Source organism: Hyperoodon ampullatus (assembly GCF_949752795.1).
Source record: "Hyperoodon ampullatus genome assembly, chromosome: 3".
Lineage (NCBI taxonomy): Eukaryota > Metazoa > Chordata > Mammalia > Artiodactyla > Ziphiidae > Hyperoodon > Hyperoodon ampullatus.
Window position 1 is genome coordinate 152,129,173 of NC_136916.1, and position 26,528 is coordinate 152,155,700.

The window sequence follows — 26,528 nt, forward strand, 5'->3', positions numbered from 1 at the left end:
CCCCCGTGATCTTTGTCCCCTGGTATTATGCCTTTGAATATGTATATAAATGGCAAAAGGAAATCAAGGTTGCAGGTGGAATTACAGTTGCGAATTAGCTGACCTTAAAATAGGGGAGAGAGTCCTGGGTTATCAGGGGGCCCATGTAATCATATAGGCCCTTAAAAGTGGAAGAAGGCAGAAGAGTCAGTGAGAGATTCAGCTGAAGAGGGAGACAGAGGGCAGAGTTAAAACATGAAGAGTTCACCCTCTGTTGCTGGCTTTGAAGAGAGGAAGGTGGCCACAAGCCAAGGAATGTGGGTGGCTTCTAGATGTGATGGCCCTCAAGTGACAGCCAGCAAGGAAGTGAGGCCCTCAGTCCTACAACTGCAAGGAAGTGAATTCTGCCAACAAACAACCTGAATGAGCAAGAAAACAGATTCTCCCTAGAGCCTCCGGGAACTCAGTCGTGCTGATACCTTGACTTTAGCCTGGTGAGCCCCGTGTCAGATGTTTGACCTACAGAACTGTGGGATAAGACATGTGCATTGTTTTAAGCAGCTAAATTTGTGGGGTGTGCAGGGAGGAGGAGATCGAGAAGAAGAGGGAGAGACCGACGGGGACAGTAAAAAGAAGGCTGACCCCAGCTGCCTTCTCAGGGAACAGCCCGCTAAGAGCCACGATCATGGGGCCCACAGCTTCCCAGACATCTCCCTGCCAGCCCCGCTCGTCCACCTCAACACTGTCCTCCAGGCCCCTTGTTGTCCAAGTGCTGATCAAGCCCACTGAGGATGTCCCCAGGGCTCCACCTCTAGGTCCTCCGGTCAGACTAAGGAGTAAACCCAGTGGAGGTCCCTCCCATTCAGAGAATTGTTGTGACACCTCCCTCCCCACTCCCCCATAGGGCTGGTGAGACGGCCTTGGTGGAATAGCCAAGCCAGCCAAAAACCACTATGGGTGCTACTGCTGGATCACACCACCCCTGAGACTGGGCCTGGGCTCTAACTTCTCCCCAGAGCAGGTCTGCACACACACACACACACACACACACACACAGGCACCCCAGTTTTCTGTCTGCTTTTTGCCACACAAGTCCTCATGGCAAAGAGAACCAGCCTGCTGATGGCTAACATGTACTGAGCACTAACCCATATCAGGCACCCTACTAAGTGTTCTACTCAAACGGTCTCATTTCATCCTCTCTGCAATCCTACCAGGTGGAGACTATTGACTCAGAGATGTTAGGCTATTTTGCCTGATGTCACACAGCTGTTAAATCCAGAATTGGACTCCAGGATTCTCTGAATCCAAAGCCCAGGCTCAGAACCTCACTCCTCTAGGGGTGGTCCATGGACCAGCAGCATCAGCATCACCGAAGACCACGTTAGAGATGCTCACCCCAGACCTACCACATCAGAAGCTGCATGTTAACACGTTCCCAGGTGATTCACATGCCTGTTTCAGTCTGAGAAGCACGGTGTAAAGCGCTGTTTTCCAAGGCCTGCTGGTCCTCGACTGTTGTAACCACCTCCTCCCCCAATCTCTCAAGGCCCTTTCCAGCTGCCTAGGTCTTGCTCCACAGGTGGGGTAGGCTCTCTGCCCAGCCTGGGGAAGAAGCCTGAACCCCGGGCTCGGAGGGAGTCTGCAGGCCCCCGCGGCCAGTCCAGGCTGCAGCTGGACAACATCAATCCATGTCTGGCTCTCTGTAGGGCGTGCTGCCTGCTGCCCGAGACTCTCCTGACCCCTCCCTCTCGTCTTCCTTCTGAGACACAAGTCTCTTGGCCTCTGTCTAGTGCTCTCCTGAAGGTGGCCTCTGGCCAACACCAGTCCCTGCAGTGTCTCTCCCCCCTGGACATTTTGCACCGTTCCCCCCCCCCCCCAAGAATGCCCTCTGCATTTATGTCACTCCCTTATCTGGACACCAAGGGCCTGTCCAAGTTGCCATCAGGAGAGAGTCCAGCGGCTGCTTGGGAAAGCTGGCCAAGTTCACAGGAAATGTCTGACACCACCAGGCAAGTGGGATTTGGCCTCCCAAAGCAAAACACAGCTGGGCCAACAGTGGGCCGCTCGGACTTTCCCAGATTTCATGGCATTGACACGCCAAGGCAGAGAGAGAGAGAGAGAGAGAGAGAGAGAGAGAGAGACATGGAGAGAGAGAGACTGGGCTGGCCTGGAGGTTGCAGCTCATTAAAAACATCACAGTAGCCCCTGGCCAGGGAGCCTGTGAAGCTCAAAAAGGACAGCCCTGCTGTGGGCCAGAGACCTCACCCCAGGCCTTCATCCTCCCCTGCCTCTCGCACACGTTCGTCGGGGGACCGAAGCCTCACGGAGCTGGTCCTCCTTCCCTCCCAGCCTCCTCCCCGCCCAGCATCGAGCCTCGTCCATTTCTTCATTCAACTTGTGTTGACTGAGCACCTACAGGGTACCAGGTGTGGTATTAGGTCCCAGGGACGCATTCATGAAAGAGGAGGACACTGTAGTCCCTGCTCACAGGGAGCTCCTGGTCCAGTGAGCAAATGCACAGAATGTCCCGAGGCAGAGTGAAAAGCGTGACACTGGGGAAGCATGGAGCCTCCCGCCCCCCGCACTCTGAGCACCACTGCGGGTGGTGCCCTTGCTTCCAGGGCAGGGTGAGGGTTCAGGGCCAGATGGGCCCTTGGTTAGGTAAGTCTTCCGTTGGGAGCGAGTGACAGAAAGCAATGCAGATTGAGCACTTCCTGCAAGCTGGGACTGCAGGAGGCACTGTGGGGAAATCCAGTGTGAGACGGAGGCGCTGCCTTCCAGGGCGCAGGCCACTCCGTCTGATTGCAGACTCAGGGCGCAGACTCACGGCGATGTGTGTGCCACGTGTGTGCTGCAGGGGGTCAGAGCCTGGCGGATATATGAGGGAGTAGGTGCTTTTTGGAGGAAGCGGGACTGGGCCTTGAAAAATAGAAGCGGGATAGAGTTCTGACTCAAGGGTACAAGGAACAGAATGACCTGCCAAGCAACCACCCCCAACACTCACTCGCACACGCACACAGGGGATAAATGCACTATAAAACGAATGGATCCCACAAGCCAAAAAAGAGCTTGCAGGGGGAAAGCCAGGCCGGAAGGACGCTGCTCCCACCCTGCCCCGGGGCTGGCCCTGGAGCTGCGACCTCTGGGGCTCCTCCAAGTGCCTTCACACCAGGCCCCCCCACCTTGGACCCAGAGCCGGGACCAATGAGAACGAGGCTCAGGCCCTGCCCAGCTGGTCACAGCCAATCCCAGGCAGCTCACCCTGCCCCCTACATTGTCCACCTGGCCCTTAGCTCTGCCCCCCATCTCTGCCCCAGCATCCAGAAGAGTTTGGCTCTTCTGGTTTTAACTTTGGGACTCCCTGGGCCTGACCCAAGTTCATCCTTCTGTTCTTTCTGCTCCTGGCTGCTCTCGGAAACCACCTGCTTGTTTGGGTGGCCAGGGCCCTAGAAACCCCCTAACCGAGACCCTGGTCTGCCCCGGCCCCCATTGCCCCTCCCCCTTCAGAGTTGCTGGACAACCTTGAACTCCTTTCCTTTCTCTCCTGAGCTTTCCCCCCTGGGGACCTGGCCTCGAGGTCAGCCCCTTCTCCCTGATTCTCCCAGCTTCCTCTGGGAGGGCAAAACCTTTTTTCCCTGAGTTCAAACATTTCAGAAAGAACTTCCTAAGTAGGAAGCGAATGGAAACAGTAACCTGAAAAACCAAAAAGAAAACACAGCCCCCAGAAATGGACCAGTTTACAAAGTTCAGATTTCCTGTCCTGAGCTAGGAAATGTCTAGCCAGGTTGGCGGGCAAGCAGGCCAGGGAATGCTGCCCATGAACACACCCTTTCCCAGTTTTTAATCTTCTCGCTCCCCCTACATGCTCCAGCTGCCCCTCCGAGGAGACAGGTTAGCACTGGTGGTGACTGAACTGAAGGGGCTTTTTCTGGCAGAGGAGTCCTTCCTGCATCACCGGGACCACAGGCAGAGAAGGGGGAGGCGGAGGACAAACATTTATAGAGTTTACTATGTGCCAGGCACTGTTCTAAGCATTTCCCTCATATGAACTAACTTAACCCTTACAATACCATGATTATGACTATCATCATTTTCCCCAACTTACCGATGAGGAATCAGAGAGATAAGTAACTTGCCCAAGGTCACCCGCCTAGGAAGTGGCAACACCAGGATTCGAAACAAGAGAGCCTGGTCCCGGGGCTGTGCCCTCCTCAGCTCTCTCCCTGGGGCCTGGAGAGTAAAGATTTCCCCTCCCACCTCCCGTGTGCACCCTGCCAGAGCCTGTGTCACCCCCGTACCCGCTGCCCTGCTCGCCGCCCCTCTGGTGGAGCAGGAGAAGGGAAAGGAGGACTCTCCGGCCTTCTCCACCAGGGTCTTCACCAAACGGGCCGAAGGAAGAAGCTCCTCCAGAGAGGCTGCGTCCCCAGACCGGAGGCCCCACTGAGGAGGGGACTCACCTGGCCAGCGGCGGCTGTGGTGCTGGTGGCCGCGCTCTGGCTGTGGTGCTTTCTCTGGCCGCGCTGCTCCTGCGCAGGTTGGGAGACCCCTCGGCTGAGCGTCGGGGTGCCGGCCTGGAGTTCTGGGGGTCGAATTCCTCCTCAGGAATGACCTCTTCACAGTGGGCTCCGCGGAAGCCGGAGCGGCACACGCAGAGCTGGGGCCGGCTGCAGGAGCCCCTGTTCTGGCAGGGCGGCTGGCACACGGCTGGAGAGACAGGGAGAGGGTGAGGGCCGCCTGTCAGCGTCGGACAACCCATCAAAGACCGGGTGACCCGTCGCACCAGCACCCCCGGCAGAACCCCCAACATTGGGCTGTACATATTCTTAAATGCTCCCTTTTTGCTGTCTGTCCATCTGGGGACCTGGCCTGCTGGTGGGGCTTCCTCTTCTCTCTGCCTTTGTGGGTGCTGCTTCCCCTCCCTGGAGCTGTTTCCCTTTCCTCTCCACTTACCTAAGTGTTATTGTTCCCTCCAGGCCCCCTCCCCATCCCTGATGACCCACCTCCAGCCACTGCACCTTCCTCTGAACAGCTAGGACGAGTGCTCATCTTGCACAGCACTCAGGCCCTATAGGCCACCGTCAGTGTGATGGGTTTGTTATGTCTGTGTCTCAGCTCCCTAACTAATATGGTCAGCACCCTCAAGTGCAGCGACTGGTCCTTACATCTCTCTGCCTCCTTAACTCCTAGCGTATGCCTAACAATGACACAGTCAATATTATTTTTATTATGGCAGCTACTATCTGTTCAGTGCCACAACATGCGAGGAACTGTGCTCTGCCTACACTGTCTCACTTAAGCTTAAAACAATCCTATACAGCAAGTGTGATTATGATTCTCATTTTACAAATAATGACTCTGAAGCTCAGAGAGGTTAAAAGGTGTGCCTGAGGTCACCTAGCTAGGCAATGGTGGATGGAGGATCCAATCCAGGTCTGTTTGATGGAAAAGCCCAAGCTCTTTCCACCCCACCGCCTCCCAGCAGGGCTGAACCATCTCTAAACCTTGGCCTGGAGGTGATGACGAAACTAAAGGGATGTGTTGGCTTCAAGTCAGCCACCGAATGCACCCTTGGCCTGGGAAGCTGCATGTCCCAGGTTGGCTCTGGTGGTGGAGACCACAGACCCTCAAACACATCTCTCTCCAAAGCCCATACAGTCAATCTTAGATTGAGGGAGGATGTTTACCAGCTCCTGAATTCATTCAGTGAACATTAACCGAGCACTCACTAGGTGTGAGGCTAGTGGATCCCTCTAGCCTCTTTAGGGATCCTAAAGAAGATCCCTCTCTCAAGGAGTATCCTGTTTCACATGGAAGCCAGGACATATGTAATGTGATAAGTGTCAGCCAGAGCCTCTAACCCAGGCTGAGGCAAGAAAGGGAAAGTCAGGGAAGGCTTCCTGGAGGTGGTGATGCTGACCAGAGACAGCAAGGATGAGTAGATTGGGCATCGTGTCAAACAAGGGCTGCCTGTCTACTCAGGGGAGAGGGGAAATCATAGGTCTCGCTGCAGGATTCCAACCATGAGCTAGAAGCTGAGGCTAGAGCATTTTCCACAGTGCTTGGGCATCCCTTCCTGGCAGCCCCAGGCCTCCAGGTAAGCAGACTGTGTGAGAGAATTGTAAACCTGAGCACTTCCCCAAACACAAACTGCCACCTTGGCAGGATTTTAGCCTATCACCTGGCTGCCACTCCACCTGCCCAAGCAGAGTCAGCCCCCACCTGACCACACGCCAGGCCACTGTCACCACCACCACCAGAGACACGGTCTGCTGGGGCCAGCCCTGTAGCCAAACCAGGGCCAGCGAACAGTGGGGAAGCAGGTTTGCCCAGGACAGGTGTCAGCCCTGGTTTATTTTAGGGAGGGAGTAGAAAGGGAGGGCCTGAGTGGTTTCGCATGTGGACCACAGATGCTACATCACTCCTAGCCTCTCAGATCCGCAGCTCTCTGCCAGCAAAGCCTGGCGTGTGTGAGGGGAAGGTCACACAGCCCCTCCCAGTCTCCGTGTCTCTTCTCCCTCTGCGTGGGTGGTCCCTGCCCTTCAGACAGCCTTCAAAACCAGTTTTGCTTCTGTCCTTCCCGTCCTGGGCCCCAAGGATGGCCCATCCTTGACTTCAACAGTAAGATCTTTCTCTGTCTAGAAACCCAAGGCCCCAAATCCTGCAAGCCGAGCCCATGTCTTCCTGAGACTCGCTTACTTCTGGTTCTGCCTTATTCGCCAATACATCCACAAACATTTAGTGAGCATCCTCCCTCCTTCAGACTGGGTGCCGGTGGGTACAAAGACAACAAGGCTGGTCCCTGGGTGGAGGAAGCTCTGCCAGGTGGGGGGGTTCTCAGAATCATGGAAGCCCCTTGCCCCCAGGCACTTAGGTCCTCAGTGAAGACAAGGGTTGGCAGACTTTGGTTGGTATGATGAACAGCTCACAGAAAGTGGGTGTTTGGGGGGAAACTATAAAATTGGCATTTACATAGGCATGTAATATTGTGGTTGATAAAAGTTCTAAAAGGCTTCCAAACCAGCCAGACTTGTTGGCAGAAATAAACCCGTTTGGGAAGATAACCTTCTGGACCAATCGTTTATGAAATTGCACAGAGGCCAGATCTGCTAAGAAAGGTCCTCCAAGTGCTGGGTTTTCAGAGCCAGCTCTCACCAACTTCATTTGTATCCTCCTCTGAGTTGTCTTCATAAGTCTCAGCAGGAAGTGATTTCCTCACTACAGTGTTCAAGCGTTTTGTTCTGAGCCAAGCATCTGCATTATGGGATTGGAGCATAAACTCCTCTCCTCTCTCTCCACCCCGCAAATGGCCCCAAATGGTGGCTCCAAGTGCCTATCTATGAAAGGCGCCATTCTTAAGGACGGTGTTTACTGGTCTGCCGTGAAACAAGAAAAATAAAAACAGTTTTCTGTGTTTCCTGTGATGTTATTTTTTCCCACTTAAAAAGTGTTTTTTATTTTGAGATTATTATTTTATTACTTTTTTGGTGTTAAAATGTTCTTTTAAAATTAAAGGTGATGGCAAATGGTAGTCTGTTTTTCTAATATCCTCACTTAGCAAAAGGAAAAGCTGGCTATTGTACTTTGGTACCTAAGATGTTTGGGGATATTTACTGGTGCGTGAAATCCAAAAGTTTGGAACCCTCTGGGAAGGAGGGGGGCGATAGTGGTCATGTGCCTTTTGTTTAAAGGAAACTGAAGCAAAATAGTCCTAAGTCAGATGAGCACAGATTTCAGAACTGAAGTCTCAGAAAGGGGGTCAGCCATCGCAGAATCGCCCCATGGCAGGGGCTATTGCATAAAGCAAGGAAGGAAATGCCAAGGCACCCCGGAGAGGCAACTTCATGCAGTGCTGTGGGAATTTTAAGAGAGAAAATTCCCAACCGTGGCAGGCTGGGCGGTCTTCATGTTTTGTTCTTGGAGTCTCATTCCTCCCATTTTCCCACAAGGGCAGAGGTCATGCCTTATACTTGAGAAATCAACACAGGATGGGGTATATGGCGTTAATGAGTCTTCGGTGATTGATGATCGGTGAGAGGTTATCAAGCATGATGCCCCAAGGTCCATGTTTAGCTGTCGAGGACACACCCAGCCCCTCCCTGTCAGGGGCTGGCATCTCAGAGCCCGAAGGTGATGCTGTCCCCAGCCTCCCTGTGCCCGCTCACCAATGTCAGCCTTTAGCCATTCATAATTTGGGCCCCACCTGAACCCTGGCTTCTCCACACTCCCCTGGCAGTCTCTTTCTCACTGAGGATTGGACATGTGGAAAGTTTCAGCTTCGGGAGTTCAGCTCTGGGGAGGTAGCGGTATGCCAAAAGAGAGGGGAATAAAAAGAAAACTCCCGAAATTACTTTGAAACAAGAAATAGAAGGCATCGTTCTCCCCAACCCCCCACTCCTGGCTGTGCCCCTTCTACCTTCACTCTCCTCCAAAACAGTCAAGCAGAGGTTTGCTCAGATTTTCCAAACAAAACCCCTGCCCTTGGGAGGAGACAAAATGCAGAATGGGCAGGCCTGGGGGAGAGTCTGGAAACAGCGCCCGCCGTGCAGGCTGCTCCTACCATCCACTCAGAGCCCTTGTGACCAGAGACTTGGTAGCAAAAAGAACATGGGGTCGGGAGTCAGAAAGATTTGGGTTGACCCCCACCCCCACCCCGCTCAGCCACATCCCAGCTGCGTGACCTTGGGCGCATCGACGCCTCAACCAGTGCCTCAGCTGTCTCATCCATAAAATGGGTCTGACAATTCCTGCCTCAAAGAGTTGTGTGAGTCTCAACAGAGATCATGCAAGTACTTTGTGCTCTCTAAAGCTGTGCTGTCCAGTGCTGTCTAATGCTGTAGCCATGAGCGATATATGGCTGTTGAAATGGAAATTGATTAAATAAAATTTAAAATTCAGTTCCTCAGTTGCACTAGACACATTTCAAGGGCTCAATAGCCACATGTGGCTCATGGCTACCATGTTGGATGGCAAGATATCGAACATTTCCACAGAAAGTTTCCACAGAAAGTTGTATTGGACATCAATGCTAAGTTAAAAAACAGAAAAACCACACACCTAGTGGCAGAAGCAAGAGGGCTTCTGAACTTCTCTGCCTTGACCTTTTTCCCAGGAAAAGGCAATGACAAGGCGGGCCCTGGTTAGAGAGACGCCCCAAGCACTGTGGTGCAGAGGCAGGGCTGCTCTTCAGGCGTTAAGTACAGCCCGTCCCCTCTCTACCTCCTTCCACCCCAGCCAGGTAGGGCTTTTGTCATCAGCTCTCTCTCCTGGGATCTAGAGATGCCTTCTCCCTCCGTCAATTCCATTAAGTGAGGCACCGACTTTAGGGTGGGCCCCTTAAGCCTGCGCCCTCCTCTGAGGCCTCCAGTACCAGGCCCTCCTGTCTGGGAGATGAACCTACCTTCCAGATTAGACTCTGGGCCCAGCACCCCCATACCTGAGGCTCAGCTGTTCCTCAGATTAAAGCTCCATCTTTCCTAAACTCTGTGTCAGTGGGACACTAAGGACCTCCCCACTGAGTACCTGATCCCTCCCTCAGGATGGGGCCCTGTCCCTTCCACACCCAGAGGCCTTTCTAGGCAGGACGGTCACCTACCACCCTCAGTGTTGCCCTTCCCTGGGCACCCCCCTCACCTTAGACCCCTACCTGGAGGCCTCAGTTTACCCTTGGAATTCACTTAACTGGGGGTCTACCTGTGACCCCGAGCTGTTTCTCCACAGCCTTGACCTTTAGTTTCCACAGAAAGGGGACCCTGATGTCAGAGCTCCCTGAGGCCAGGAAATCCCTCACTGGCCGTCACACACCCTCAGAATCCACCAAGGACTCATCCTCTGCACACCCAAGCTCTGCCCAGGGGCTGTGTCCCCCAAGCCCCGACCTCAGCCCCGAGCCCCCAGGCTGTGGGAGAAGTCAGGTCCTCAAGGATTCGGCCCATTCCCACCACAGCTGTGCTGGGGTCGCAGCTCAGGATGGCTGGAAACAGCACTGGGGCTCAGGGGCCAGCCAAGCGCCCTGCTCCAAAATAGCAGTTGTGTTCACATAAAAGCCTTTAATGAGAGAAAGATGCCGTTCTTGGCCTCTTGAGCACGCTCTGCAGACGCCGTCTGGCAGGCCGAGAGGGCCTCTACCGTTTGGCGGCCGGAGGGGAGGAAGGAGGGTGGTGAGTCAGACCTTGGCCCCAACCCCTCAGCACGGACCGCCCTGCTAATTGCATTAACAAACACCAAGATACTGGGCCAGTGGGGGCCAGGGGCTGGGGCAGAGAGCAGCCCCAATTCCCACCGGCTCCAGCAGGCATGAGGAGGGGACCACTGGGCAGGGCTCGTGGCCCAGGGCAGAGGCCTGGGTTTGCCTCTCGCTCCTGCCCTAGAGCAGACGAGTCACCTGTCCAACCCCGGCACAGCACTGAGGGCTTTGTCTGGGAGGAGGCAGGGATTTAAAGCCCTCAGTGCCAGAGAGGCCGGGGAGATGAGAGAAGATGGGGTCCTGGAGCAGCCCCCATCAGGGACAAGCCAGGGCACCCAGCCTTTTCCAGGGGAGCAGCTCCAGGGCATGGAAGACAGTTCTGTGGCGGCTGACATGGAGCCATCCAAGCCCTTCTGCAGCCACACCAGCTCCGTGCCCAGGACCCATGAAGGTTGAGAGGGAAGGAATACACCATTCCCATTTACAACTCAATGAAGGCGGGGGCGGGGTGGGGGGGTGGGGGGCAGAATTGTGGAGGAGAGAGCAGCCTCATAGTCAAAGAGACCTGCATTTGAATTCCAACCCCACGACCTCGGGCAAGTTGCTTCACCTCTGCGAGTCTCAGCGTCTAGAAAGTGGTCGTGCGTCCAACATTTACTGTTTGCTTAGGATGGTAAGCAAGACAGACAGTGTCTTTTTCTTCATGGAGCCTCCAACTTAGAGAAATTCATAAAACAAGCAAAAAAACAAGCAGAGGAAGAGAAATTGGGATATGAATGGTGAAAGAAACAATACAGGGGCTGGGATCCAGAACAACAAGGCTGCTGGGGGCAGCTCTAGACAGAGTGGCTAGGGGGAGCTGGAAACGAAGACAGGGAGCAGCCACATAAAGAGACAGGAAAAGCAAACAGAGAGAGCAGCATGTGCAACGGCCTGGGGGCAGCACATTCCAGGAACCCAGGCTGGATCTGGTGAGTGAGGGGCTGACAGACGAGGCTGGACACACCGCCACAGGAAGGTTTCAATAGGGATATGTTATGATCTAATTTACAGAGAAAGAACTGGAGAGTAAGGGGGACAGTGGGAGCAGTTAGCCAGCTGCAGCAGTCACCCAGGAGAGCGTGCTGGTGCCCGGGACTAGAGAAGCAGCCGGTGGGGGGGTGGCGGGGGGATGGGAAGCAAACAGGCTCTCAAGAGATTTAGGAAGTAAAGCAAACAGGGCTCAGGGATGGACTGGATAGAAGCCTGAGCAAGAGGAGGTGTCCTGAATGGTCTGGCTTAAGCATTCACATAGATGGAGATGCCTCTGACAGGATGGGTAAGACCTGGGCAGGGATATTGGCTCAGAGGGAGGGAGACGATGCGCTCGCTTGGGACAAGTTGGGGTGGGGGTGGCTGGGAGGCATCAAGAGCAGATGTCGAGGAGGCGGCAGGACGAAAGGAGCCTGGAGGTTGGAGGAGAGGTCTGGCTGAAAAGGTATATAAATCTGAGTGTCATCAGCCCAGAGACGATGTTTACATCCATGGGAATGTATTAGATCATTCCAGGAGCATTGCAGTGAGAAAGAAAAGAAGAGGACCCATAATTCGGTCCTGGGAAACCCAGTGTTTAGTAGCTGGGTAGAGGAGAAGCAGCAGCCAGGGACACAGGAGGGGGCCAGGACAGAGAGTGATACAATGGCCACTCACAGGGTGAAGGGAGTTGAAGGGTTTAGCGTGGTCCCTGGCACAGAGTGAGCATTGCCACTCTTATTGTTGTGTGTTAATTGTCTGGCACAGTGTCTACTGGTACTCAGTAATGCGGGGGAGGGGGGTGATTAATGCTATGCTTGCTTCATATGGCCCCCTCTTTGTGTGGGGGATTTAGAAGGTCTGGGGAAAGTCCTGAGGCAGCCCAACATCAAGATGGTAGGTAGAGGGCTTCCCTGGTGGCGCAGTGGTTGAGAATCTGCCTGCCAATGCAGGGGACACGGGTTCGAGCCCTGGTCTGGGAAGATCCCAGATGCCGCAGAGCAACTAGGCCCATGAGCCACAACTACTGAGCCTGCGCATCTGGAGCTTGTGCTCCACAACAAGAGAGGCCGCGACAGTGAGAGGCCCGCGCACCGCGATGAAGAGTGGCCCCCGCTCGCCGCAACTAGAGAAAGCCCACGCACAGAAATGAAGGCCCAACACAGCCAAAAATAAATAAGTAAGTAAGTAAGTAAGTAAGTAAGTAAGTAAATAAATAAATAAATAAATAAAAAAGAACTTGGCTTTAAAAAAAAAAAAAAAGATGTTAGGTAGAAAAGGAGAAGCCAACCAAGGAGGTGAGAAGAGGCAGCTGGGGATGGCAGAAGAAAACCTCCAGGTCACCTGTGAAGTCATTCACCCACTCAGTCCTTTAACAAACATGTATCAAATAGGCACTCTGCTGGTATCAACAGGATACAGCCCCTGGCTTCAGGACCCCCTGGATAAAAGCATCTCCTAAATACTCCTTTAAGCAAAAAGCCTTGGGGGCATACACCTGCTTACCAAGCAGATCTAAGCTACTTCTACATGGTCAGGGGAGAGATGGGCAGTGTCTCTTGCTAGGTCTGTACCCTTCATGTTAGTTGGGTCTCCACTGAAGTCATGTGATTATTCCCCTTAACACCTTCCACTTTCCTCTCCACCACTCCCACCAACTACTGAGTTTCATCGGATGGTTCATCCAGAGATGAGCCATATGTAGACTCAAGCCTCTGGCTCCTGGCAGCTCCTAACCAGTCAGTAAAGAACCTGCAAATCCCACCCCTGCCCTGACCCTTTTCCTCAACATGCGTTCAGCACTTACCATCATGAGGTCGATTTCTTTGCATACATCTCCTCTGTAGATTCTTATAACTACTACAGGTGCTATTCTGATCCTCATTTGACATACGGAGAAACTGAGGCTTAGAGCAGTCCAGCAACGTGCCTGAGATCACCATGCTAGTAAGTGATGGAGCAAGGGTTTGAACTCGGGGATTCTGGCTCCAAAGTTGAGTGGCTATAGTCTTGCCCTTTGGGATGGGGTCATTTACAGGGCTGGGATGGGTGGGCCAGGGGAACTCCCTCAGGGAAGCCCAGGAGAAGCCCAGATCAGGAGGGATGAGGGTCTTCACAGCACTGAGATGTGGCCCAGAAGGCATGTGGTTCTAATGGCTCCATGCACACACAGGCTTGGGACTAAAAGGCAAGCACAAATGCCTAGGCCATTCCAGGGTCTCCTGAGCACCATGGGGAGTTTTCCAAAAGGGCTGATGAATCTGGGGCAGCAGAAGGGGACTTCTCTGCACAGGCCTGGGAAAGGCCCTGTGTTATTCAGTACATTCTTGTTGAGCCTTTACCTTGTATCCAGTGAACACTTGCCACTGTGCTGCATGTTGTGGGCTGTTAGACACAGTCCCTGCTCTCAACATCAAGGCCAGACATGTACAGGACATACAGAATATGCCAGGCCTTGAACTAAACACTTGCCCTAAGTTATCTCATTTGTTCCTTAGAATTCTCTGAGGCAGGGACTAATATTAGTCATATTTCACAGGAAAAGAAACTGAGGCACAGAAAGCTTAAGCATCTTGCCCAGGGTCCTGTAGCTAAGTGATGGAGTCGACATTTATTTTTTTTTTTATTTTTGTGGTATGTGGGCCTCTCACTGTTGTGGCCTCTCCCATTGTGGAGCACAGGCTCCGGACGCGCAGGCTCAGTGGCCATGGCTCACGGGCCTAGCCGCTCTGTGGCATGTGGGATCTTCCCGGACCGGGGCACGAACCTGTGTCCCCTGCATCAGCAGGCGGACTCTCAACCACTGCGCCACCAGGGAAGCCCGGAGTCGACATTTAAACCCAGGCAGGCAGCACAGCCTCCTGGATCTAGGTTAAAATAACAACTAAACTTACCATGTTCCAGGCTCTCTACACACACTTGCTCATTTCCCAGGAGCACGGTGTTAAGCCCTATCCTCTGGAGCAGGCTACCTGGATTCACACCCAGGCTCTACTAATTGCCAGCTGTATGACTTGGACAAATAGTTAACCTCATCTGTAAATGGGGATAAAGATCAAATCTAGTTTACAGGGTTGTTGTGAGGATGAAAAATTAATAATAAAGTTCTGACGCACAGAACACACAGAACACACTGTAAGAGCTACAGTGTGTTATTATTATTAATTCTCAAAAACAGCTCTATAAAGATTGTTATACCCACTTAACAGGTGAGGCGCTATGGCTGGAAGAGGGCCAGGCGCTTGCCTGAGGACACAGAGCTGGGATTCAAATCCATGACTCCTTGAATCTGGCACCAGAATCTAAAGCACATGCTCTTAACTTGGAGCCTTACTGCTGGGGTGGAGGGGAAGATGGCAATCCACCTAGCCCCCTCCTCAATAGCCTTCTCCCCAGAACAGCCCCAGCCCCCATGCATCTAAGCTGAGATAAAATGAGAAGCCAAAGAATTCTTCAAATCTTCTTCCCCAGTGTGAGCCTTCAGAAGTCTCCCAAAGGCTGTGTGTGCATTGGGTCGAGCCAGTCTGGGAAGACTGGACAGTCTTCCAAAAGCCCTAACTGTAAACAGGAACCCAGTACCCCACACCCTACATTGCTTCCCCTCAGCTGAGCGGGCTGGCAGGCCCTAGTCAGCTGCCTCCACAAATACATAAACACACAAATTGTGTGGCAGAGCTGACAAAGCCACAGAAGGAAAGGCAGATACCAAGACCAGAGGAGGAGATGGGGGCACAGCTCCAGACCCCTCCAGGGTGCAGAGAGCAGCTGGGCTTCTAGCAGTGGACACCTGCAGACACAGTGGGTCCCCAAGGTCCAGTGACTGGACAGGGATGAAGAAAGGGGCCTTCCAAGGAGATGGCTGGTATGTTACAGCAACCTAGGAGTCTGTGAGAGGGGGCAAGTGGGAGTCGGGGGCGGTCCAGGGGACAAAGGCCATCGCTCGCTATGCAGGGGCAGTGGGTTGGGCCTACAGATATCTGGGAGAGACCAGGGGATGGATTGAGTCCCCACACTGTTCTGGGACTAGACTCTGCTCTTGGCAGTTGGGAGGATGTCACACACCCCTCCCTGTCACCACCCCCTGCGGCCAGGCCAGGAGAGGCATCCCACATGTGGGAAACCACTAGGCCAGAGTCATGAGCATTCCCCGGCATTGGCAGCCTCTGCTCCAGCCAGAAGGGCAGCTGTGGGGAGGGGACAGGGAGACGCAAACCACGGGGGAAGCAGGAGAGTCAGCTGACAGGGCGTGGAACCAAGAGCCCCATATTTGACAGAGCTCCGGACCTAGCCATCCAGGGCCAACACACCCCACTGCCCACGTGGTTCTCATCAGGCTCATTAGCAGCAAAATAGCAACAAGAAAACAGCGCTGGGCCCAGCTAATTAGCACACAGACCTTCAGTGGGCAAGCCAACTTCGTGTGGAAAAGGCTAACTCCCAGTGGCAATTCCTCCAGGAGCGCTGCCAGCCTGTGTGCCAGGGTCACAGGTATGACCAGGGGAGCAGCGGAGGGCGGGGGAGAGAAACAATGGGGCTGAGGCCCCCCCGGGTGGAATGGATACTGACAGCAGGCTGGAGCAGCACCCCCTGATCAGGGCACGAGGGTGCACACACACGTCAATGCTGACAATCTGCAGACTCACCCAACCTCGAGTTTCCAGTGTTGAAACTCCAGATTGGCAGAGAGTGACGCTGGAAAGTCATGAGAAAGTTAGGAAACTGAGAACCTTCAGGGCTGAAGGGCCAGAGCAAGGCCCATGCCCAGACCCCTTGGGCAGCTGTGGAGAAGCCCACCGCCCTGAAGCCACCCTCCCCAACTTCAACTCAAACCTCAGCAACACTCTCTGCTAAGCTCAATAGAACTTATGGGCTCTCCTCTTCATCTCCAGCCCCAAATCCCACCCCAGGCCTCAGCTCCAAGACTTGGAGTACTACTGTCTCCTCGGGCACATTTCCTAACCAAACTGAGCCTCAGTTTCCTCGACTATAAGTAGGATAGATGATCAGTAAATACTCATGTTATAGGATTGGGAGACAACTGAGATGATGTATGTGAAGAGCTTAGCACATTGTTGGGCATATAGTAAATCCTCGGCTGTTAGCTAGTAGTAGTAGTATTCATTGTTATAGTAGTAATGGTGGTAGCAGTAGTAATGGTGGTAGTAGTGGTAGCAGCAGCAGCAGCTGTAGTAGTAATGATGGTAATAGAGGTAGTAGTAGTAGTGGTAGTGGTGATGGTGGTAATAGTAGTAGTAATGGTGGTAGTAGTAGTAATGGTGGTAGTCGTGGTAGTAGCAGCTGCAGCAGCTGTAGTAGTAGTGATGGTAGTAGTAGTAGTAGTGGTAGTGGTGATGGTGGTAGTAGTAGTAATAATGATAGTAGTGGTAGCAGCAGCAGCTGTAGTAGTAATGATGGTAGTAGAGGTAGTAGTAGTGGTAGTGGTGATGGTAGTAGTAGTAGTAATGGTGGTAGTAGTGGTAGAAGCAGCAGCTGTAGTAGTAGTGATGGTAGTAGAGGTAGTGGTAGTAGAGGTAGTAGTAATAGTGGTAGTGGTGATGGTGGTAGTAGTAGTAGTAATGGTGGTAGTGGTGGTAGTAGCAGCTGCAGCAGCTGTAGTAGTAGTGATGGTAGTAGTAGTAGTAGTGGTAGTGGTGATGGTAGAGGTGATGGTGGTAGTAGTAATAGGAGGTAGAGGAGGAGTAAAAAAGGAAACAGTAGTACACGGCCATCCCCAGGTCACAGATGCAGAAAGTGAGGTCCAGAAAGATGAGGTAAGATGTCTGGCAGCAGAGTGTGGAGACTAAGAAGAGGGACCCTAGAGTCAGGTTACCTGAGTTCAAATCCTGCCATTTCTAGGCCATGTGACCTTGAGCACGTGACTTGTCTGTGCCCCAGTTTCCTCACCTGCCAAAAGGTGAGTGGCTCTCCCCGCCCCACAGGACGTGTGAAGTGAGTCTTGCACAGAGCGAGTGCTGCATAGCTACTGGCTCTCGTGTTGCTGTCACCTCCTCCGAGGGCACCATCAGTGGAGGCTAGGGCACAGAGCCATGCTCTTCCTACCTCACTCCTTGGTCTCCACATAACTAAGATGACTACCCTCTTTTTTCTCATCTGGGCCAGCCTGCCAGGCTTTAGAGTGGTCCAAAGGAAGACTGCTCCAGACACAGTATCAAAGCCTCATCTGACCGTCCTGGTAGGATGCCTGCCAGGGGCCAGAGCAGAGGTGGATTCCCCTAGCACGGCGCTGGGAGTGGTCCCCCCAGGAATGTGCGATGCAGAGGCTCTGGGGCCAGGTGTGTTCCGCAGACCACAGGGGTATGTGAGCGCCACAGGGCAAGTTGGGGAGGAGCCCCAACACAGTGGAGCAGCAGGTGGGGAATATAGGAAGCTTTACAAACAAGAGCGGGGATTTTATTTGAAAAGTCATCTTCAGTTGGAGCCTTTTTTTTTTCCTCCAAGCCATGCAGCTTGTGGGATCTTAGTTCCCCAACCAGGGATTGAACCCAGGCCCTTGGCAATGAAATCACCAGTCCTAACCACCAGACCACCAGGGAATGCCCTGGAGGCATTTTTCAATCTCCTCTCTTCCACTGCCTCCCCTCTGGAGAGGGGCTACCTGCTCAGGAGGCAGATTGGGGAAGACACTTGTGCTCCCCGCACAGGTTCTGGAGTCCCCATGCCCCGCCCAGTTCAAGGAAGAGAGAGGGAGAGGGTGGATGCGGTGGAGGCACTCACGTTTGATACAGTGGTTGGTACTGTTTGCTGTTGTCCATCCTGGGCAGCACTGTCCCCCGCAGACATTCCTCCTGCAGGGTCACCGAAACAGGGTCAGCATAGGGTGCTCAGAGTGGGACTATTCACAGAGCCCTTCTGATGGTCCCACCCTCTATAGGCAGGGCCTGGGGGAACTCTGTCAGGCCAGGCACCGTCCCCCTTCTCTAGGGAGGCCGCATGGCCCATGGGAGGGTGCTTTGGGATCCTTCACATCTAAGATTGAGTCCTGACTCTGCCATTCTCTGCATGAGCTTGGGAAGCCTCATTCTTTTCATCTGTACAATGGAGATAATAATGCCTGCTTAATGTTGTTGTGAGGATTAAATGAGATAGGATATATAGCCCCTGACACACTGGCACAGGGATCACGAAGATGATCAAAAAGCAAGTTCAGAGTGGCTCAGTCACTTTCCAAGACTAAACAATAAGTAAATGCCAGAGCCAGATTCAAACCTCAGTTGACCCAACTCTAAGTCACGCTCCAACTCCACATGGCCTCTCACCAAAAAATTATCACCATGGCCCTAGCCAACAAATGCTGATAATCCAAAGGAAGCTGGAAAACACACCCAAAACAGCCTTAAGGACATACACATGCATCACCTGCCAACACATGCACACTGGGAGGAGCCTTAGCCCTCTGGCAGGCTGGTGCACGGTCAGACGGAGCACTGGCTGGGACTGAAGGAGCCAGAGCTCCAGAATTTCTCTTTAAGAGGAGCTGAGGAAGTGGCAAGCTGGTAGGAAGATGGGGCTGGGGACTCGGGGTAAGCTGCTCTGCATGGTGAGCACACTTTTTATTTGGGCAGGCTGATGGAACTTACTTGGTGGGAGATAGTCCTTCCCCCAGCTACTGCTTGGTGCTGGCACCGAGACAACTGCAGGAGACACTGACCAGCAGTTGCCACCAGGGCCACTCACCTAACTCACCCAAACTCTGCCCTCAGGTGTTGAGTGAGGCCCCTGCAGCACCAGTATCCTTCACCCACCCTGACTGTCAATCTAAAGACCCAAATGCCCGGACAGAGGTGACTTCCCGAGAAGGGCTCCATTTGGAGAAGACCTCTGGGGCCCTGACTTCTCAGCTCAGGCTGGGCCCGGCTCTGCTTCACAGACCCCATCATTACCATCAGAAGTTGTCTACTGAGCCCTCGCTGAAACTCAGGGTGAGCAGGGCAGCAGAGGTACGGAGCCCAAGAGTGGGGTGAAGGACAGGCCAGGGGGCCATTCCTGTGACCTTCGTGGCTGGCATGGTGAGCATCTGGTCCCACTTAGGAGTTTGTTTGACATTTGTGTGGCCCCCAAAGCTTGTGTGGTTTTTGAAACCTTATGAAACATTCAAAATAAATTCCTGCAGCTTGAAAAAGCTGAGGCCCATTCCTGGCCCTTTGGCCCAAAGCTGTGGGGAGCTGCCTCCCAGGGAGGCCCCAGAATGTCCTCCCAGCCAAGGGCTGTGCCATTTCAGCCACCTCGAAGCCCCTCTGGACCGCTGCCTTCATCGGCTTCCTGGTTCCCGAAGGCCGCTTCCCCAAGTCACTGGGTTCTGGGGAAGGGGCTGGTCCTCACAGCCAGGGCTTCTGAGTGTGTGCCCTGGTGGGAGGGGGGACTACCCACCCATTACCCCCTCTGGTGGTGACAAGGCCTCTTAAAGGCCTGAGAGGTCTTTGAGAAGGAAGCAGACAGCATGCCCTGGGAGTTTTCTAAAAACTAGGGTCTGTGGGAGTCCAGAGAGCACGGACTGAGGGGCCTACCAGGCTGAGAGGTCATGGTGTGGAGCCCAGCTCAAGGAGGCCCCCTGAGCCTGCTGGTACCCTAGATGCCTTCGGAATGGCTACGGAGCTGACTGTAGGAAGGCAGCAGCTTGGCATGCCCTGCCTGACCACGGTAGAGCCCTCAAGGCCGTCAGGGCCACAGTGAGAACTGGTCAGAATCAAAGCTGCCAAGCAGGGGGGCAGGGTTTGGTGAAGCGGGCACTCGAGAGGGATACAGGAGCCCAGCCAGAGTCTTGGGTACAGGCTCAGGGAGGTGCCCGGTGGGAGATGACCATTCTGTGGGCTCTGGCTAGCTGGAGAGAGCAAATGAGCCTGACTAGCTGGGGCCAATGACTCAGTGGCTCTGAGTCTCTGGAAGATACGACTCAGAGATTATGTAAGCCCAGCCTTTCAGGCCACACCACTCAGCAAACATTAGCCCAGTATCCAGCATCATTGCCCAACCCATCTGGCTAACAGCCTAGGACAGCTGCTGTTCCACCTGGAACCAATCTGGTCATACTGGTCCTTTGTTATAGACGCCTCAAGGCTCTCCACTGGCCTCTACAAAGCCAACCGGACCCCTCCTGCCTGTGGAGTCTAATTGCCCCTCTTCCCCCCTTATCTCCATGACCACCTACAACCAAAACTATGATCCTCCAAATATCCAAAGTTTGTTGTCCCCCAGCTGCACTGTATGTGGGCACATTTTGATGCCTTTGCTTAAGCTGCTCTGTCTAGACTGCCTTCCCTCTCTTCTTTGCCGACTGAGATCCGTGGCATGCTCCAAGACTTCCAGATCAAATGTCACCTCCTTTGTGTAAAACCTCCCCCGACATCTACCCAGCCTTCCCCATTCTCCAGCCGCCACACCATTTAGCACTGATTACCTCAGGCTGTTGGTGTATGTCTCTGTCTTGAGTACCTTGAGGATCCTTTCTTATTCCTCTTTGTGCCCCTAGAGTCTACATAGTGCCTGACATGTGGTGTACTTTTAATACCTCTTTGTTTCACTTAATCCAATATTTCCCAACACACTTCTGGTAGGAAAGGGAGTGTGACGTTTCCATAATCACAACATGCAGCAATGCTGAATCACACAGCGAGAAAGTGATTCCCTTTTTAGTGATCGTTCTAGTCTGATTAGACCAGTGGGAAAAAATCTCTGTCAGAGGTTGGGTCTTCATGCCAGGTTCTCTCTCCAGACCTTGCCAATTGCCCTTTCCAATAGGGAGAACTACAGGGCTGAACTTCCTATGATAATGGTATTTGACTAGACTTTGAGAACATTTTGTTTTCATTTCAGTTTTCCTACAGTTTTCTCTTTATGACAAGTGGTACTATTTTCAGCTTATGATAGTGATACAAAGTGTCCGTGAAAAATGGATTTATTTATGTAGAAAAATGCCAAGCCCTATTTGTAATACCCAAATATGTAACTCATCTAAGTGTCCAAAAACAGAAGGATGGATAAATAAACTGTGGTATATTCAGGCAATGACATAATGACCAACAATTAAAATGAATAAACTTGGGCTGATTATATTAATGTAGTTAAATTTCAAACATCTAATGAGGATTGGAGAAAGCAAATTGTAGAGGGATAATGCAGCATAGTACCACATATCTAAGTTTAAAATATGCAAAACAATATTGTGTATGTTATGGATGCAGGCATCTGTAGTAATGGTATAAAAACATAGATTGGAATCGTGGGTAAATTCAAGGTAGTGGTTAACTCTGGGGAGAGAGGGAGACAAATTCATAGAAGATATTTCGACTAAAAAAATCAGAAGCAAAATAGGCCCAAATATTAAGGTTTGAAAAAGCTGGATTGTTAGTTGTATTATTTCCAATACTTTTTGTAGGTTTGTATAAAACTTCATAATATAAAATACTTAAAAATAAATAAAACACAAAATCCTGTTAACAGTTTATAAATTTAAGAAAATAATAGAACAAGGAGGAAAAGATAGAGGAAAATATTATTAAGGTAGTATGCTGTGAGGCTAAGCTTAAGAAACACTGAATGCTGGGAAACAATGGCTTAAAAAGTCCCCTGTGGACTGTGAATTTCAATACTGCAAGAATTGTTTCTGCTCTGGTTACACTGTGTCCCAGACACCTAGCACTGTGCCTGGCGCACACTTAAAATCTTCACTGTGTGCAATAAAACCCCACTACATTGCAAGTTCCACGGAGACAGAGGCTGTCTTGGCCACTGCTGTATCCCCATGGTCCAGCAAAGTGCCGGGCATATAGGAGACCTTCCAAACGTTTGTTGAATGAAGAATCCCCAGTAGTGGTGATGCAATTCCAAGCTTTACCAGCAGGTGGCACTTAGTCTTTGGCCCTGAGCAATTCACAAGGCAACTGCCAGAGAGGCCAGCCTGGCCAGAAGCCATGAGCTAGAATGGACTTGGGGAGAGGAAGCCAATGGACAAGATTGCCACTCAGCCCCTCCCCAGATGACTTGGAGCGGCTAGCTGGAGTGCCAGAGGAACCCCCCCTTTATCAAAGCTGCAGAAAATAATCTGGGGGAGGAGCCACCCCAGCATGTGATGTGATGTGTGCACCTGTATATGGCAAGTGATTGTGGGTGGCACCCAGCCCAGGTCCTTACACACCTGTGTACATCTACCAGCCGTATCATGGTGACAATCTGCTTTGCTCATCACCGCCTCATTTCACAACTGCGAATAGTGCACCCTCCCACCTGCACTCCACTATCCCATCTCCCCCGAACTCCCACCCGAATGCTGACAGTATAAGCTCCTCCATGATCTGGCTCAACCTATGCCTCCAGCCTCAGCCCTGTGGCTCCCCTACACCAGGGTGCAGTCCTGCCCCTAGGCCAGTGCCAACAGTGAAAAGCCCTTGTCTTTGGGCAGTGCTACACCTTGGGACCCCACTCCTGCCACTTCCCCTCTGCTTCCCCACATGCCGCCCATCGAACCCCCGGGGCTCCTGTTCACAGGGCCTCCTTCTCCTCCAGGCTCGTCAGCCACAACCGTCCATTCCTTTATGCTTAACATGAAGCTTCTGGTACTAGAAAGCATGTTCACCAGTGCCTATCTGTTCATTTCTCCAATTCGATTTGAAGTAATTGAGTTGCCCTCCTGGCAGGAACAATACCTTTGTCTCGGGGCCCCATCCCCTATCGCAGGCCCTGCACACTTGCTCTTAAGAAGTGTGTATTCACTTGCACAGGCCATTACCACCTGCTGACTGATCCTCTGTGTAAGCGACTTGGCAGTGCTCGGGTCTACTCTGTCTGCCTTAAGCTGGGCCTTCCCAAGGCAGCGGGGAATTCATTCACTCACTCAACAGATACTTAACAAGCAGCAACTATATACGAGCACAGTTCTAGGCACTGGTGACACAGCAATGCACAAAACAAAGCCTCTCTTTTTACGCCCTCTTTTTTTTTGCATTTCATGGGCTTCTCACTGCTGTGGCCTCTCCCGTTGCGGAGCACAGGCTCTGGACGCGCAGGCCCAGCAGCCATGGCTCACGGGCCTAGCCGCTCCGCAGCATGTGGGATCTTCGCGGACCGGGGCACGAACCTGTGTCCCCTGCATTGGCAGGCAGACTCTCAACCACTGCGCCACCAGGGAAGCCCACAAAGCCTCTCTTTTCATAGAGCTTACATTAGCGTGGGCTGGGAGACCAGACCATAAACGCAGAAACAGAAACATAATATGTCCAATGGGAATAAGTGCTATGAAGAAACGTAGAGCAGGGTGAAGGAAGAGAGAGGGTGGGGCAGAAGTAGTCAGGAAGGTCTCTCTAAGCAGAGAAATACAGGAGAAGAGTGCTGCAGCCTAGGAAAATAGTGAGTGGAGAGGCAGTAAGAACATCCTCGGGAGTAGAACAGGGGTTGCAGTGTCCTTCATGCTATGAGCCAGAGGACTGAACCCAACTGGCAAATAGGGCCCAAGCCGAGAAGGGCTGCCAGGTTCCTTCCCAGCCTCCCCAATGGTGTCCCCACGCAGCCCCACACTGCCCGGGCCTCCAGTGCCCTCCATTCTGCAGACACCTGTCATACTCAGGCAAGACTGAGCCTCCCGCAGCCATGAGGATCTTCAGTGGGGCCGGGGGTTACTGGGGAACCTCTCCCACGCTGCAAGGGAGACCCCGGCAAGCAGCTGGTAGTCTCAGGGTAGGGGGGAGACTTAGCCCTGCAAAGTGTGTGAGTCGCGCTGACACGTAGCTGCACAGGGGCACGCACAGACCCACTCCCCCACGGACCCACAGTGCCACAGTCACATCGCGAGCAGGCTTCCTGCCCAAAGTGCCCCCGACCCCACGCCCACTTCCACGGCCAGCCATCCGCGGGCCCAGGCCGACCTCTGCCGCAACCCACACACTCGTCCCCCCGCGCCGGCTTCGCTGCCAGCCTCCTTCATGGAGATGCATCTGCCCTCGCGCTCTGGAGCCCCCGACGTCCTCCACCTACCCGCGCTCTAAGCCCGCTCAGCTTCCCCTGGGCCTCAAGCGCGTGGAACGCCCACCCCGCTGCCCTCTTCCCGATCCCTTTCAGATCCCCGCACCGCTACGGGCGTCAGCAGGCACCGGTTGGAGGCGGGAGGGAGGAGGGCGGGCGAATGCCCTGGCGCCTTGGGAAAGGATTAACGTCGGGTCTGGGCGAGCTGGTACGAAAGGGTGTGGATGGTGTTTCTCTTTCCTCTCAACTCTTTGAGAGTGGGTCAGATGGAGCCCAGCTCCGGGACCTCGGTCTGTTCCTCCGCATTACTGAGGACAGGGGGACGGAAGGCAGAGCCCGGCGCCCTCTCCTCTAGCCTGCACATCCCTCCACGAACGAGCGTACGGGAGACCGGCCCTCGCTCCCCCAGCCCCCATGATTCCCTCTCCAGTGCTCACCCCGTTAGCCGCCCTCGAGCAGCCCGCGGCCGCTGCGCGGTCCCGAGGCGCGGGAGAGCCGGGGGGGCACGGGCCCGGGCCCGGGGTGCGGACTGCTGCTGGCGCAGGGGCCGGCTTCTCCAGGTCTGCGCAGGTGGCTGGACTCGCCGCGGCTGCTGCGCGCGGGGCGGCCTCCTGGCCTCCGCCTCGGCGGGCCTGCTGGGGCTCCCCCAGCCAGGTTGGGTCCGCTCCGCGGGCGGCAAACCCGGAACGGGCACGTTCTGCTCCCGGAACAGACTGTACACCTTGGCTGTAGCCGCTGCGGGGTAGCTGCCCCCGGGGCGCCGCAGCCGACTCGCGTCCCTTCCAGCCGGCTCGTATCTGCCCAACAGGTCCCTCTGAGCATGACCCATGCCCACGAAGAGAGCCAGGGTGAGAGGCAAGAAGCTTCTCCAGGGGTTCCGAAGGACGCGCCCGGGGCAGCGGGTGGTGGTTGGGGGCCTCATGGCGCCGGGGCGCCCGGAAAGCGGCGCGCGCGGGTAACTGCCCCGGGGCTCTCAGTCTGTGCGCCCGGCCGCCCTCTGGCTGCGCTCCGGTCCCCTCCCGGTGGCCCGCCTCTCCCCGTCTAGGGGGCCCCGAATCAGACTGCGGACCAGGCTCTCCGTGGAGCGAGGGCCAGGCTGCGGGAGCGGCCCGGGGCTGCGCGCAATGAGCCCGGCGGCCGCGCTCCGTCTCTAGCTGGGTGGGCACCGCTGTCGCACCGCCGCGCCTTCTCCCCGTCACTGTAGCCTTCTGAATGGGAACCGGAGGGTTTTATTTTTGGAAACCTCCCCCTGACTTTTCGTCTCTTTTATCCACACCGTGCCCCCTCCTCGGAGGGACAGCTCAACCCCCTCATTACGGGAGAGGGAGAGAGGAATTCCAGCAACACCCACTTTGGCACTGGGAAGCGAGCGGGCGGCGAGGGGTGTTAACCCGTGAGGAGCTGGGGGCGACGCAGGGCCGGCCCGAGGGCTAGTAGGCGAGATGACGCCTGCCGGGACAGGGGCACCCAAGCCACCTTTCTCTTGTCCTGGGCAAGCTGAACTGCTGACCTGTCCAGAGTTTATCTCCCGCCCCTAACCTCAGGGACAAACTCCCTGTTCGATGACCAAGGCTGCAGCCTCGAAGGTCTGAAGGAGGTCAGGAGAGGTACGAAGAACGGCATGACAGAGACAGGACCGAAAGGCCGGGCCCCGGACCCTTCGCTTCCCGCCCGAGCCACTGGGGGCGTCGGCCGGGGGTGCGGCTAGAGCTGGGGCAGCACGGGGCAGCTCGCCTGCCTCCGCCTCCGTGGGACGCGGGAGCGCTGGAAGGTCCCCTGGGGGCGCGCGCCCTCTAGTGGACTAGGCCGCGTCCTTGGCTATCCTGCGGCCGGCAGAGACCTGTCGCTGCCAGCCGCCTTAGCTCCTTGATCTTAATCGCCTTCCTGCTGCGTCAGGATCGAGCCTAGGCCTGAGGCGTGGATGGCGGCGGATCCTACAAAGAGGTGTCTTCTCTTCTACAGGGGAATAAACATGGAGCATCTGGAATGGAATAAGGTCACTCAAGGAGACAGCGTGTGTCCAAGAAGTGAATGAAATCCAGTCCTCCAGCCTGCGGCTCAGATCCATTCCCTAGACTCCCATCCAGCCCTCACTCCCTCGGGATTCGACGAGCTTCTGATTGATGCAGTGAGTGTGCTCACATCTTCTTGTGTTGGCAGGGAGAGGGCAGAGGTGCTAGAATGCCAACGGCCACCCATCTTAGTACCCCCAACAGTCAGCTCATCACTCACACCATGGTCCCCTGCCCTAAAGTCTAAAGGCCTGGCAACCATGGCTGCCTCCCCCAAGCACCCCACCCCGCCCCTGCATTTCTGCAGCCAACTGCTTCCTAGAGAGGCAGAGGGACCCAGCAGGCAGGAAGCCACCAGTTTATAAGGA

The 26,528-nt window shown here is 54.1% G+C and overlaps 1 protein-coding gene across 1 annotated transcript in view; it reads right to left on the minus strand.

The window, feature by feature from the left end:
* Window positions 1–25,070, minus strand: part of LTBP2 (latent transforming growth factor beta binding protein 2) — a gene marked incomplete at both ends in the record, with an annotated part of 97,830 nt that extends 72,760 nt beyond the window's left edge. Inside the window, 3 exons of the mRNA XM_079699765.1 lie at window positions 4,440–4,686; window positions 17,912–17,982; window positions 24,586–25,070. Of these exons, the coding sequence (XP_079555891.1) occupies window positions 4,440–4,686; window positions 17,912–17,982; window positions 24,586–25,070 (803 nt within the window). The remainder of the gene's footprint in view (window positions 1–4,439; window positions 4,687–17,911; window positions 17,983–24,585) is intronic.
* Between the last annotated feature and the right edge of the window lie 1,458 nt (window positions 25,071–26,528).